This window comes from Siphateles boraxobius, unplaced genomic scaffold (assembly GCF_051911475.1).
Source record: "Siphateles boraxobius isolate OS27281-9 unplaced genomic scaffold, OSU_SipBor_1 29, whole genome shotgun sequence".
Lineage (NCBI taxonomy): Eukaryota > Metazoa > Chordata > Actinopteri > Cypriniformes > Leuciscidae > Siphateles > Siphateles boraxobius.
The window spans coordinates 15,324,465-15,340,582 of NW_027508908.1; the positions used below are offsets into that span (position 1 = coordinate 15,324,465).

The following is a 16,118-nucleotide window of genomic DNA, read 5'->3' on the forward strand; positions in this document are numbered from 1 at the left end:
ATTGGAATATTCTACTTAGCAGATCAATAACAGGCTGAACCCCGCAACCTGTTGGGCTTTTATGAAAACGTCATGGTGACATTTGATTGTTTATTACCTTGAGACATCTGAGTGAACGTTGTTGACCAACCGTGTATGGTATGATTATTATTTTGAGCTTTTGCGAAGTAATCAATTATATTGTTCATGAACGTGTTTTCATAACAATACAATCATAGGTGGATACAGTAAACACATAAACAAAGTTTTCTACTACCCCCGTTTTCCCCTCACACATAAGAGTAATTTACTCAAATGTCTTTCCTTCCATATATTTGAAATGACTTGCAGATTTATAACTTTATTACCTCTGAAGACATTTTGGCTGTACACCAAAGATCTGTGCGGCAGATGCTCCTTTAGTTATGAACAGCTCGTGCTCGTGCGTGCGTGTGCGTGTGGTCCATGAGCGTGCACAACTCTGGTTGCAGTTTCGCTGGTCGCCAGAGGGGGCGTAGTTCTGCAAAAACTCAGAGACTTGCGTTTTGCACCTTTAAATCTCAAAGATGCTGAAAATGTTGTCCATGCTTTTATAACCTCACGTCTGGACTATTTTAACTCTTTGTTTTACAGCCTACCCACTAAAACCATTAATCGCCTTCAACTAGTTCAAAACGCAGCTGCTCATGCCCTTACATCACACAAAAAATCAGCTCACATAACTCCCATCCTACAGCAATTGCACTGGCTCCCTCTTATCTATCGCATTCACTTTAAAATACTTGTCCTAGTTTTCAAGGCTTGTCCTGATTTAGCACCTTGTTACCTTTCAGAATTAATGTCCCTGCCTGTACGCTGAGATCAAGTTCTGAAAACTTGTTTGCAGTACCTAAGTTTAAACTTTCTACAGTTGGTGGTAGGGCATTCAGCCTTTCAGCTCCTAAGCTTTTGAGCAAACTCCCACAACACCTCTCCTCCCTCCAGACTTTAAAACCAATCTCAAAACTGATTTATTTACACTACATTCTGTTAACTGATCGTATACTTTAAATTTCAGACCCATGCATGCCTTACTTTGGTTTTCTTTCGTATGTAATATGATCAATGTCTGTCTGTCTGCCTGTTCATGTTGTTATATCCTGATTGTATATTTGTAACTGTCCATAGTAAAGTGTCCTTGGGTTCTTGAAAGGCGCTATATAAATAAAACATAGTAGTATTATTATTCTTCATTCATTAATTTAGTAAAATACTGGTTATTTCTATAGCAAAAGATTCTCAACGAAATAAGTATTGAAGTGTATCATAAGTTCTGTTACCCCATATAATTGTATTATAGAAATTACTGCAGTTAAATTTAGAAAGAGAAACATCTATGTTAAAATTACTTCTGAGAGGAATTACAGATGCACTCACTTAACCAGTGCACCACATGTTCCTATGCAGCTGTATTTCCCTTTTTTACTTTACTGCACACAATAGATAATAACATCAAAGCTTACAAAGCACAGAATACAGTACCTATGTGTTTAAATTAGATAGATTTAAATTAGACAAGTTCCTTATGTGTCTGTTTTAGGCAACTGTTTGCTGCATCCTGTGCTGGTCATAGAAGTGGAAGTTATGCGGTTTCAGACTGATCACTTGCAGTCCTGAGGAAGGAACACTCACTTGACTAGATTCTACCTTCTCTGAAAATGTGCTCTGCATCACTTAATCTCCTCATTGGTATGTTTTATATATTTTTTAAAAAATGTGTGTAACTGCTAAATTTGAGGAAAGAGCTCATTGAAAACAAGTAAAGGAGGATAATTACTAAATTAAATTTAGTTATCTAATTGACAGCCTATTTTCTATTTCTTGTTGGGTAAAGGGTAGCAAATGCTTTGTTTTTGCTCAAGCTGGATGAATTGTTCATTCAGCTACTATTGCACATGTAGTTGTAATTTATAGATTTTATAATGTGTAAATGAAATAGTTCTGTTCCTCATGACCTGACATTTCTCTGGTACATTGCAGGTGCCTTACTTGTTCTTGCTGTTGAAAATGAGGCCACAACCATGATAACCAGCACAGAAATCAACACTGCTGTTTCAGTGTCTACCGGCAACACCACCATATTAAATGAAACCTCAGTGAACATTCTGAACAACTTAACCACATCATTCCCTCCAAACTCCACTGTCATGCTGTCAAGCACTACAGATGCGAATATGTCCGATTACAAATCAGGTAGTTTTCTTCATTTTGCTTGATTTTATTTTATTCATGTGTCTACACACCTAATGTAGCAGCATGGTAGGATTGGTAGGAAACCTGTAATGCTGCTTGTTGCATTGATAAATAAATGAGAACATCTAACTAAAATAAGGTCACATTTGAGTATCTTTTTCCCCTTCTTTTTGGCCAATAGATTTTCCTACTCCTCATCCTTCAGAAGATCCACAGACCAACAATGACACCACAGACGATCCTATAGAGAATGTTCCACAATCCAGCACAAAAGAGATTAAAAGCACAACCAGCAAAACAACCAGTAAGAGAAAAAATACTGTGAAATGCAAGCAATGATCACAGGTTTTATTTTGCACAGACAAGCAATGTGAGACTTCTGTTTTAATATCCAACTGTAACCTGAGTCAGAGTCATTCTTACACAGGAAGGAAGCGTGTGGATTAGCAAAGTTATAAAACTGTCATCACTGGTAAAAATAAATGATTTATATCAACTAACTAAAACAAGCAACATTATATAGGAACAAAAGTCTGCTGAATAGCAGTTAATTAATCCTTTGTTTAGCACCAAAATTGGAGCATAACTTGCAACTTACCTATTCACCTTATTTTTATTATTATTATTACAGTAACTCGAGCACAAGAACCTGTCAAAAGCCATGGAGCTAGTGAGTGATTTTTTCTATTTATTGTCAGTGTTTGTTTATTCATGTTTTATATCAGCTTTGTTTATTTTTAATTGGCGTAATAAAAAATTATAGTTGTTCTTGATTATTCTTACTGCTTTTGTTTTTCAACAGCTTACATAATTATCCTGATTATTGTTGTTGTATGCATATCTGGGGTAGTAGTTTATTGTTGCCTTCAAAAGAAGTCCAGGGTAAGAGATTTTTTTCATTTATTTTTTTATTAATTGGAGGAAACCAATAATAGCATTTAATAGCATTAATTTATGGTTCCTTGTGCATTTGATATTTTATAATTATTACATTGGATATATGAACTACATACTAATCATGTTTGTCTAATGCAGAAGTACTCCGTGGACTTGCATCCCAAACAGGAAGATGCTCAGATCCCACTCAGCACAGTGGATGTAGAAGTGTTTGACACCACATCAGTCAAAGGTACCAGATATTCTTAACTCACTATCACAGGGATTTCTCTTACTATACTGACCTTGTGCTCTAACTGTTCCCAAAGATGTGCAAACATTTACTCCTGTCGAGTCCACTGAGCCATTAAAGAACCTTGAACCTGTGAAGGAAGCAGGAAAGCCTGAGGGAAGGAAAGGTATGAGATAGGCAACTGATTTCTGTGAAATACTGTCTGGTTATCACTTCATCTTGAGGGAAAAACAAGGAAATCAGTATTGAAACAAGTGTGTGTGTGTGTGTGTGTGTGTGTGTGTGTGTGTGTGTGTGTGTGTGTGTGTGTGTGTGTGTGTGTGTGTGTGTGTGTGTGTGTGTGTGTGTGTGTGTGTGTGTGTGTGTGTGTGTGTGTGTGTGTGTGTGTGTGTGTGTGGAGAGAGTACTGAAGTACACTGCAAAAGTGAATCGTTGTTATTAAATTAATAAATCAAATTTAATTATATAAATACTATCATTCTAAAGTTTGGGGTCAGTCATTTTTTTTAAAGAAAGTAATACTTTTATTCAGTAAGGATGAATAAAATGTTCAAATAAATGTTCTATTCATTAAATAATCCTGAAAAATATAAATATCATGTTTTCCACACAAATTTTAAGCAGCACTACTGTTTCCAGCATTGATTATAATAGAAATGTTTCTTGAGCCCCATATTACCATATTAGAATGATTTCTGAAGGATCATGCGTCTTACGGACCCCAAATGTACTGAAAGTTCCTAAACTATCTGAACTACTGTACTAAACTCCAAAATGCACGCCTAATATGCTTTAAACTACAGCAAAAAATGGTTTTGTCCATAATCCCCGAAGTTCCTTTAGTAAAACCGGTGACTAGAAACCTGAAGAAGAACAAGAATTTGTTCAACTCGTTGCAATAACAGAGAACTCCACTGGATGGACTTCAAAGACAAGAGTAAATATCTGCTATAGCCTACTCTCTTCTCAGGAAAGACTACATTTTACACCAATGACAAAACAGTGGTGGAACAAAAGTGGCATTGTCAAATTTAGGGCCATAGATCCAGCTTCTTAAATGTACTCCCTTCATGTCAAATCCATGAACGTCAAAAGGATTAAACCCTTGCAAGATCCAAGAACCTTCTTGGATATTGAAGAAGGTTGTCGGTCGCTGAAGGTTGCAACCTTCAGCGGTTGCGCTGCTTTGTAAGAATCTCTGTGCACAATTCTGACATACAATAAACAGAACAAAATTGAAAGAGCAAAAAGATGTGAGAGTTCCAGCTCTGACCAAAACTTATTTATCTTGAATGATATTTTAGTCTCTACCAGCAACCATTATTTGAAGTGAGCCTGCTTGGACATGTTTCAATGCCTACAGCAGTTAGGAAATGACCACTTTTAACCAGAGGCAACTGGTCTTTGTGTCTGATCCATACCATCTGGAAGACCCATAACAGAAATAAAGATGACTTTGGTTGTCTGGGTTTGCTCATAGGAATATAAGGAAGATGTGGCTTAGATATGTGGGCTCGTAGTGCTTTTTTATTAATATACTGTCGTGTTCATTCAGTTAATCAAAATAGGTAATGAAAAGTAATACAGGTGGTTAAAATTACAGGTGGTTAATTCCTTTTAAATATTTCGGTTTGGTAAAAAAAATTGTGTTAATTTGTTAATGTGCATGTGTTTAGATTTTGGATAGAGCTCTTTCCCCAACAATCTATTGAAAAATGAAGAGTAAAGGTGGCTGCAGTTTACTGGAAATAATGACAGCTGCGTTATACCCTAACAACTTTTGCAACAGGAAATTACATTATTTGCCTAGCAGTCGAGCAGTTTGAGGAACCTTAGAAGTTCCCCTAATAACGGCATTGTCATTCTTTCAGCAGCAGAAATACACATGATAATTCCTAGAATGTATAGGCGTTCAAAGTGACCCAACATGGTATGCTTTTTTAAAATATATTTTATTAAAAACATTTATTTATTTGATATTCCATGAATAAAATAAAATAAAACTGCTCTGTGAATTTATATTAGTACATTTAATACAAACGCAGGCTCCTTGTTTCTTCTCCATTCAATGAAAGTCCCTACCCCTTTATTAATTTGATTTCATTTGAGGCCAATTACAATATCACCTGTACTTCCGTTTATGGATTAGGCTGTGAACACCTTGTAAAATGCTAGACAAAATGACAAAATAAAAGTAGCAAGCACGACCAACAAAAGAGGGTAATGGGGTTGTTTGCCAGCAAGCAATTGGAATTGCTTAACAACACAGCAATAGTTCCTATAGTCTCGGTTTCTCTTCAAGCTCCATGTAATCAAAGGATGGTTCTTTTCCCACCAAATACCGCTGCCTGCAATTGACAAACTCCACAGGCTAAACTTTAGGAACTAATGGGTCTCAATCCATTTCCTGGCTTTAGCGGCTTTATTAACTAAAACCACCTCAAGGTCTAAATCAACCACGCAGTGGGAGGGAGTCAGAAACAATGAGAGAGGGATAGAAAATGACCTTGGAGTAAAAAATATAACAGAAGTGTGCATTGAAATGACATAGTTGATAATGGTTTTACGATGCCCCTTCATCTAGTAAATGCTGACTTTCCAGTCATAAGGCTGTTTCTACCACCTGCTCATTTCTCACACTGCTAATTTTCAAGATTTACTGCACTGAAAATGATAGGAAGACAAAAGGTTTGAGACCACTAAGGCCAGAAACCCAGGTGTTTCGTGTGCAGTTGTGTTTTTAGAGTAGTAAGTGTTGTTGGAAACAAGTATCCAATAGTACAGCCTAAATATGTTTTAGTGTTTTAGTTCCATTCACACTTGAAAGGTATCAGAGTAAATTTGTTTGATGATCAGATGCCCCTATTATACTGTGAATTTGGTTTTCATTTAGTTGGTGTGAACAGACATTTTGTGAATATTATATTTTGCTCTTTATCTGAACTGATCTTCAGGCACTTGTACGTGACTATTTCTTACAATTATGAATTAAAGGTCCCGATATACTCACAGAGAAGTTTTACAACTTTTTTGTTCTTTGCTTAGAGGTAAAATGAAGTTCAAAATATTGTTTCAGAAGTATACTGTTAGCGAACATCCTGACACCATCCATGCTGCTGAGAGCGGCGTTTAGATGAATATGTAAATATTCGCTGTGTGCTTTCCTCTTGTTAATAATATAAACACAACAAAAATGACAAGAGAGAAGACAGTCACTGTCATTTAGAAATACAACTCCAATGTTTGAAATTCTATGTAATCTGTAATTCTTTAATGTTCATGTTTTTACTTGCATCTGACCTCGACAAACTGATTTCCACGTCAAAGACAGTGGAGCATCAGAGCTTACCTATCTATTACGTACAAAATCGCCACAGACCAATGGTAGTTTGAAGGTCTTTACCGCCTGAGCAAACTTTACCAGAAAGTTAGCTTTGGAAAGCGGTTTCGAACTCCCAAAAAGAACCGGATTTTGTTCAAAATGATGTTCTTGGAAAAAAGAAGTGTTTTGTTTGATGTAACAATTATGTACTTTAAACGTGATTGTGTGACACATCATTCTTTAAGAAATAATTGAGAACCATTATAAGAATCATTGCCAAAAACAAAATCAAATACTTTTTCCCTACAGAATCGGTTGATGTTAAACAAGAAAACCAACAGAATTTGTCCAGCACTCAGGCCAAAGTGATCCCTAAGGACAAAACAGAGGAGATGACTGTAGTGGATATATCTGATGTAGAACCTACGATCTCCACCAAGACTTCAATGGAATCCTTAGATGATGCTCTCAATGAAAACAACAGCAACAATACAAGAGCTAAAGGTTAGTGGAAATGTGAGAGCTTTCTAATGTCAGTTACACCGTCCATGTTTTGTGGACTCAGATATGATCTGTATACCATAAGATTAAAGGGATAGTTCACCCAAAAAATAATTAATTAATTAATTACTCACCATCATGTCATTCTAAACACATAAGACTTTTGTTTGTTTTCGGCACTTTTGAAGATCTTTTTGATGAAATCTGAGAAATTTCTGTCCCTCCATAGACAGCTACGCAACTACCACTAATCCATATGTATCGAGTGGTTTAGTCTAAATTTTCGGAAGAGATATGATCACTTTATATGATGAACAGATTGAATTTAGGCTTTTTTCCACATTTAAACATCAGTGAACATACACAGAAGCTCAACTGAACCTGCTTGACACGCAAGAACAAACCTCTTGCAGAAGCTCAAATGTGCTGCGTAACACATTGGTTCCCGCACGTCAAGTGAACATGCTTGAGCTTACATTTACCACAACTGATGTGTGAGTAAATGAATGTTTATATGTGAATTTAAAAAAAAAACTAAATTCAATGCTCATCATACAAATCGATTCAAATGGATTAGGTTTACGATTTCTTTATGAACTTTTTGAAGCGTCAAAAAGTGTCAGTTGTGTAGCTGACAATGGAAGGACAGAAAGCTCTCAGATTTCATGAAAAATGTTTTCATTTGTGTTCCGAAGATAAAAGAAAGTCTTACGGGTTTGGAACGACATGAAGGTGAGTAATTAATGACAGAATTTGGCGATATTTATACATTTATACATATATAATACATTTAACAGAGAAACAAATATACTATAAAACATAGTAGTCAGATTATTATTGAGATTGAGTTGTTTGGATATTCTAATACTATCTCTCTTACCACTCCCTCTTTTTGTTTCAGTCAATGGCAAAGTGCATAAATTCACTGACATCTCTCTTGATGGTCTACTTTAAAATAAATCAGCACATTCAACATTTTACAAAGATAAATGTTTTCCAGTACACCACACAGATACATACAGTGCTGTGAAACATTAGATATGTAAAATTAATACTTCTGGTATATTAAAACACTGGATTTTTAAAGCAAGTTCCCGAAAAAACCAAAAACATAATATAGAGATGATTATTCTTACTAAAAAGCACTTATAGGACATAAATCACCCATTTATATCATGATTTATATTGGTCATTCCAATCAAAATGCTTATTCTATTCACACATAAATGCAGTATAGAGCATTCCATCTCTCATTACATCATATCCACTGAGCTCAATCACAGATGCCACTCCAGGTCTCATGTCATCAGACACTTGTGAGAGAAACCACAGTTTTAATTCCCCCTGTCAGGGAGTTGTTTTGCACACCTGTGCCCAGCAGCATTATTTCTGTTTGCAGCTTCAAGGAAAAGTTGTTTCTCTGTTAACAGCTGATGAGAGACACTCATCAGCATTTCAGTAAAAGATAGCCAACGGTATGGCCAATGGAATGCTGATGGTTTTATTATTGCAGTCATTCCACACTTTACAGTGTCCTTTCAGAAATGTAACATTCTCATCAAAAAAGTTATACACTAAAAAGTCAAAACACTAAAAATTTCAGCTTCAGTTTTCAAAAGTCTGAGACCATACTGCAATACTGCTATTTTTTAATTTTGTTACTGCATATTAAATTTTCTTATCATTTAAAATGTAATGAAAAAAATAGAAGCATTTTCTCTTGTGGTCTCAGATATATTGGACCCAACTGTTTAGGCTTTTATTACAGATTTTAATACAGATTGGTTCAAATATATATAGAAAAAAATCATATAATGATTAAATCTATAACATAAAAATAAAATACAAAAAAAAAACAATGATATTATATTAAACAATGTATATTATATTATAATGTACACTGCTGTTCAAACATTTGGGGTTAGTACGTTTTGTAATGGTTTCCTAAAGAGGGATTGAGACGCTGTATTGATTGACGCTGTGGGAATGCTCTGCGTGATTGCGCCATGATGCACGTGTGAAATAAGTCCAATGGTGTGACAAGACGTCAGAGGGGGGTGATGTCACAAACCAGCAAACTATAAAGCTTGCCCAAACAGTGCAACACTAGCTTCTAATAGGGTGAAGTAAGTTGCTGACTGGCATGCTGGAAGTATGGCAGGGCGACACAGCATCTTATTCCCTCTTAAGGAAACCATGGTTACAGTTGTAACCGAGGCATTCCCTTTTAACTTCAAGTCATTGAAGTCTTGGTGGAGATCGTCGGTTCTACTTCAGTCATATCCACTACAGTCAGTTCCTCTATTTTTTCCTTTGGGATCACTGTGGCCTGAGTGCTGGAACTCGCGCTGTGAATCTGAAAATCACAAATGTGTGCGGTGAGGACCAGCCTGCTGCGTCACAAACATCTTGAAGTGAAACTCCTGACAAGAGAGCCTTAGAGGCAGCCATACTCCTAGTGGAGTGGACTCAGACTACGATAGGGGAAGACAGTCCGACCGACTCATAAGCAAGAGAGATAGCCTCGACTATCCACTTGCCCATCCTCTGTTTAGATGCTGGGGACCCTTTGCTAGGAGATCCAAGATAGATGAAGAGTTGTTCAGATTTATGCCACAGGGCAGCTCTGTGGACTTAGGCATCTAATGCCCAAACTGGACACAGCAGAATATTTATTTTCTGGTCTGAATCCTGAATCCTGGAATGGAGGTGGAGAGAAGGTCTGCAGTACAATAGATATTGCCACATTAGTGGAGACCTTAGGGATGTAACCTGGCCTAGGGTGAAGGAATGCCTTTACCATTCCGAGCACAAAGTCCAAGCACGAAGGGGCAACAGATAGAGCTTGCAAATCACCTATACTTTTAAGAGAAGTGATAGCTAGGAGGAACAACATCTTGAAGAGTCAGAAACTTGACTGGAAATTATTTAATAGGAACAAAGGGAGGGAGCAAGGGATAGGCCCTGGAGCACCACGGCCAGATCCCATGCTGGGACTTTAGTGCTCAGTGTTGAGATCAGGAAAAAATGGCAGAACCCGACGGGGAGGTTGAGCTCATGAGGGCATGGCGCATTTGTCCACTTTGCTTTTTGGACAGACATCCTGCTTCTCAACTGGCCAGTCGATGTTTAATCTGGCAACAGCACGAGTCACAAACTTCACCAGCTCCTCATCAGTTGGAGAGTGAGGTGGCAAGTACTCAACCTCTCCTGCCTCGATGCTTTCAATTTCCAACTCATCAGAGCTAGATACGTAAAGCACCGGTGCCTCACCCAGTGCAGAAGGAACCGCAAAGCGTGCTGCCAAACACTGAGAAAAGGCACTGGATCTATCAGGTGAGGGCAGAAATAAGGCCAGGCTTATATCTTTCCCCTCTGATAGATCCATCTGCGATCCCCATGATTTAGATTGCCTCGGCAGCAGCTGGACCCACACCCTGGGGAACGCAAGCCTGAGCGCCCGCCGCAAAGAGCGCCAGGCGGGAGCAGAGCGTCCGTAGTGGAAGCTGTTCACAATGTACACCACCAGTGCCCTTGAGCGCTGACTGTGCATGCTCCGTTCCCAAACAAACAGCACAAAGATTGTGTGTATCCCCACCTGTGATGTAGCGTGGGCAGGGATGAACACACACATACATATATACACTCACCTAAAGGATTATTAGGAACACCATACTAATACTGTGTTTGACCCCCTTTCGCCTTCAGAACTGCCTTAATTCTATGTGGCATTGATTCAACAAGGTGCTGAAAGCATTCTTTAGAAATGTTGGCCCATATTGATAGGATAGCATCTTGCAGTTGATGGAGATTTGTGGGATGCACATCCAGGGCACGAAGCTCCTGTTCCACCACATCCCAACGATGATCTATTGGGTTGAGATCTGGTGACTGTGGGGGCCATTTTAGTACAGTGAGCTCCTTGTCATGTTTAAGAAACCAATTTGAAATGATTCGAGCTTTGTGACATGGTGCATTATCCTGCTGGAAGTAGCCATCAGAGGATGGGTACATGGTGGCCATAAAGGGATGGACATGGTCAGAAACAATGCTCAGGTAGGCCGTGGCATTTAAACGATGCCCAATTGGCACTAAGGGCCCTAAAGTGTGCTAAGAAAACATCCCCCACACCATTACACCACCACCACCAGCCTGCACAGTGGTAACAAGGCATTATGGATCCATGTTCTCATTCTGTTTACGCCAAATTCTGACTCTAGCATCTGAATGTCTCAACAGAAATCGAGACTCATCAGACCAGGCAACATTTTTCCAGTCTTCAACTGTCCAATTTTGGTGAGCTCTTGCAAATTGTAGCCTCTTTTTCCTATTTGTAGTGGAGATGAGTGGTACTCGGTGGGGTCTTCTGCTGTTGTAGCCCATCCGCCCAAGGGCGTAAATTTGGTTTGAACATTGGGGGGGTTGAAGTTTGGGTATGCCTCCTGATATTGTGATCATGGTATAAATAATGGGGGGGTTGTAATGCATAGATTTAAATATTGGGGGGGTTATATCCCCCCCATCCCCCCCACAAATTACGCCCCTGCATCCGCCTCAAGGTTGTGTGTGTTGTGGCTTCACAAATGCTTTGCTGCATACCTCGGTTGTAGCGAGTGGTTATTTCAGTCAAAGTTGCTCTTCTATCAGCTTGAATCAGTTGGCTCATTCTCCTCTGACCTCTAGCATCAACAAGGCATTTTCGCCCACAGGACTGCCGCATACTGGATGTTTTCCCAGTAATTGAGCAGATTGTGAAATACTCAGACTGGCCCGTCTGGCACCAACAACCATGCCACGCTCAAAATTGCTTAAATCACCTTTCTTTCCCACTCTGACATTCAGTTTGGAGTTCAGGATATTGTCTTGACCAGGACCACACCCCTAAATGCATTGAAGCAACTGCCATGTGATTGGTTGATTAGATAATTGCATTAATGAGAAATTGAACAGGTGTTCCTAATAATCCTCTAGGTGAGTGTATATATATATATATATATATATATATGTGTGTGTGTGTGTGTGTGTGTGTGTGTGTGTTATCTGTCTACCATCTATATATATATATATATATGTGTGTGTGTGTGTGTGTTATCTGTCTACCATATATATATATATATATATATATAGACGGTAGACAGACAACACCGATTAAGACACACAATTTCACATATAGCGCTTACTGAAGACTGTTTGGGCACGCTTTACAGTTTCCTGGTTTGTGACGTCACTCGCTTGTCACACCATTGGATGATTTCACACGCGCTTCACAACGCTATCATGCAGAGTGTTCCCACAGCGTCAATCGACGCAGTGTGAGTTCCCTTGAAAGAGAACAGTAATATTAAAATTATATTTGTTATTTAAATAAATATTTCTGTGGAAACTGTGATAATTTTTTTCAGGATTCTTTGATGAATAGACAGTTAAAAAGAACAGCATTTAAATGAAATAGAAAACTTTTGTAACATAACTGTCTTTACTGTCAGTTATGAACTTAATACATCCTTACTGAATAAATGTATTAATTTCTTTTAAAAAATGGTAGTGTACACACACAAATACAAAGTTAAAAAGTGGAAATATTTGAACCTAAAAAGTCTATACACGGATGACTATAATTAGCAGAAAATAAGGAAAAGTCCACTCATTCAAAAAACAGCAACAGCGAAAGAATCAAAGGGAGGAAACAGAGAGAGAACCTCTCATTCATTCCAGCTGGTTTGGAACTGATGGGCAGGTTGGTGACATGAACTTGAAAGAGGTCATGTTCTCCCACCCCCATAGATAACAGCTAATGAGCATGACTGCTCATAAAGCAGTATAATTAGCCAGAGGACTATATAGGGTATTATTTTCCAGTAAGAGGGTATGCTTTTATCTGCTCTCCGGTCATTGTTGGAGGCTCTGTTTCCACGTTTTGGGAGCTGACAGAGCTCTTGTAAATGCTTCAGCTGTACCTGTGCACTTTTTTCACTTTATGGTGCTTTGTCTACTCAACAGAGAGAAATAAAAAACTTTGTGGCTGACAGTGCTTTGCATGCTCTAACAGCACATTATGCACTACTTTCAATTTAAATTGCTAAAGATTGACAGCAAATGGTTGGTAACAGTCCATGACATTGATGGAATCTGGATTGAAACAATACAGAAATAAACGTTTTAAGAGTGGTCTGTACAATGATGTCTAATGACAAAGAAACCAAGTCAATGCTAGATTTACAATAACAATCTAATACTCGCCTGGGCCTGAACGGTATTAGACACTGTGCTTTGGTGTGGAACTAATGTGTGTTTGCGTATGTACGCATGCAGTTATTGACCACCAGCATTTTGATGTGGTTATCACATCACCTGGCCAGGTGTAACTTGGGATGAGAGGGAGTGAGAGAAACTCCTGTGAGAGAAACCTGTACCAGGTGGTGCCTTCTGGTTTGAGTTGAACCCTGCAATCTCTCTTGTAATAATTTCCTAGTTGTAAAGTTGTGCACACAACTGTACAACTTTTACTCAGTAATTGCAACATGAACGGAAAAATGTTGTTTCACCATATCGGAAAGTGCTGGTGAAGAAATTGTGCTGAGGAGCATTTATAGGTCATTAGTGAAGTTTGGTTTTCTTTTGTTGGCGTTTAGCGCCAGTTATTTGTTATGTTTCCATGGTTACATTGATACGTTATGGTTTAGATTAACCACACGTTTAGCTCATTGGGATGTCAGTGTTTGTATGTGCACAAACACTGTTGACTGTATTGTAGGCAAGAGCAAAATCCATATTAGGACAGTCATAAAAGGCAATGTTGCAAAGTGGACATGAATGTAGCAACTCCTGAGTGTTTTTATAGACTTCCTCTTGCACTTTAGACCAAGTCAAAAAAAAAGTCAAGCACCCAAAAATGAAAAATCTGTAATCACTTACTCACCCTTATGTCATTTCAATTTTCTTTCTTTCTTGTTTTTTTTTTTCTTCAAAAACTATGAACAGCAGAAATTATGAACAGCAAAGAAGATATTTGAACAAATTTTCTGATTGGACCAGATGATATGACCAGTAGTGGCCAGCATGTGACACCGCTGCCCGACATCCCTCAGGGTGATCATTCGCAGGGCTCAGAGGAAGCGGCACCTGAAGTCAAAAATCACATGCTTCTCAGGGGGCGTCCTAGGTGGGAGAGGGGAACCCCAGTCAGATTTAGAGACTTTGTCCTCGGGGTCGAGGACTTCAGTTAGAGGGGGGTAGTGTAACGTAATCAAAATGCTGTTCTGTTACAAATAAGGATGCATTTAATGTTAAGGCTGTACTTTATTCGTTTTATGTGATTCGATTGATTCGTTGTTCAAGTTGAATATGGAAAGAGGCGCCACCCCTTGGGGGAGTGATGGGAGGGAGGGAGGGAGGAGGAGGAAAGAGCGCCTCGCTGGTTCAGGTGCGGTTCTCTGATAAGTCGGGTGTGTATGGCGTGGGCTGTGGCCGACAACAGCCTCTAATAAACACCCTTTGTTATTAACCCTCTGATTGTCTAAAATTGTGTCTACACTCGTTACCTTTGGGGTCTCCAGGGACCCCAGACAATAACACTGCATTTTGTAACAGAATAATAGTTTTTTTTTAGTTTTTTTTTTTACAAATGTAATTTTACTTTGTTTATTAATGTTTTTACTCAACATTCAACAAAAAAACAAAAAAAAAATTGTCAAAGTTTATAATTTATTGTACTGAAAAAAGTTTTTCAATAATGTTACATTATGATTAGAATCAAACCTGAACAAGATGTTACAAAGAGAAATGTTAGAGTCTTTAGATTTTATCATTTTATTTCAATCATCTGTTTTTAATACAATTCTATAATTTTAATCAACATTTCAGTTACTAACTGTAACAGAACAAAAATTAACAGAAATGAACAGTTATATTACATATTGAGCACTCCACATCAGACTATTGTCATTACCTCACAAACTACACTTCCCATAATGTTTAAAAATTTAAACATTGACCAAAAGTCATTTGCGGGTTAGTAAGACCTCGAAGATAATGAGAGGGTTAAAACCGTCTCGTGCTTGCCTTAGAACGCTACAACTGGTGTCAAAAGTAAAAAGAATTGAAAACAGCTGGGGGTACAACCGCTGATTTGAGTCTGTTTTGAGCGTGCATTGGCCAAGCAGCTGCTTTCTTCCGCTGGTGAGAATGGATAATCCAGTTCGTATTAAGATGGAGGAAGATGACGGCTATGCTGGAGCTGGGTCGGCAAATATGTTTGTTGTGCAGACCGTACCGGTCTCCAGTCATTTCAAGGCATATATTCGGTAAAGCAGGAGCCGTGTGAAACCGCGGCTGCGGGCGAGAAAGTGAGCCGTGATGTGAGGGGACAAAAGGTAAACAATAATGGCGGCGCCCATGAATTGAATATGCCGGCTGGAATAAAAACACCAAAATATGCCGGCAAATCGGATTGGGAGGCTTTTCATGCCCAATTTGAACTATTAGCTCATGCATATGCTTGGTCAGAGGAACAGAAAGCCCTTCAACTTGCTCTGTGCTTGACAGATGATGCACTTTCGTGTCTGTTGCTGCTTGATACTAGTGAGAGGGCTGATTATGCCGCATTGGTCGGTGCATTGAGACGCCGCTTTGGACAGTGTTTCCGACCTGTGCTTCTCCGGTCTGAATTACACAGCCGTCAAATAATTCCAGGAGAACCACTGCGGGTTCTGGCCAACGATATTGAATCCTTAGCAAGGCGAGCTTATGCACATATTCCTCCATCAGTGCAGAGCGAGCTGGCCCGTAATCAGTTCATCAGAGCTCTTTCCCCAGCGGAGCTGCGCATACATACACAGCTTGCACGCCGACATGATTTGGCCGAGGCCTTGGTGAGGGCACTGGAGAGGGAAATGGCGGTTGAGGCAGCAATGCGCGGGTCAGCAACGAACCCCTCCCCCAACATCAGGGCAGCTG

The 16,118-nt window shown here is 38.9% G+C and overlaps 1 protein-coding gene across 2 annotated transcripts in view; it reads left to right on the forward strand.

Annotated features, from left to right (window-relative positions):
- Nucleotides 1–1,604: 1,604 nt before the first annotated feature.
- LOC143753930 (uncharacterized) overlaps nucleotides 1,605–16,118 on the forward strand; it is a 47,193-nt gene continuing 32,679 nt past the window's right edge. The window contains exons 1-8 of one of the 2 annotated variants that reach the window (XM_077246831.1): nucleotides 1,605–1,707; nucleotides 1,999–2,211; nucleotides 2,393–2,515; nucleotides 2,843–2,881; nucleotides 3,014–3,093; nucleotides 3,247–3,340; nucleotides 3,417–3,506; nucleotides 6,972–7,166. In XM_077246831.1, coding sequence (XP_077102946.1) covers nucleotides 1,677–1,707; nucleotides 1,999–2,211; nucleotides 2,393–2,515; nucleotides 2,843–2,881; nucleotides 3,014–3,093; nucleotides 3,247–3,340; nucleotides 3,417–3,506; nucleotides 6,972–7,166 — 865 coding nt within the window. In that variant the 5' untranslated portion in view covers nucleotides 1,605–1,676. The remainder of the gene's footprint in view (nucleotides 1,708–1,998; nucleotides 2,212–2,392; nucleotides 2,516–2,842; nucleotides 2,882–3,013; nucleotides 3,094–3,246; nucleotides 3,341–3,416; nucleotides 3,507–6,971; nucleotides 7,167–16,118) is intronic. The other variant, XM_077246832.1, reaches the window with a different exon arrangement.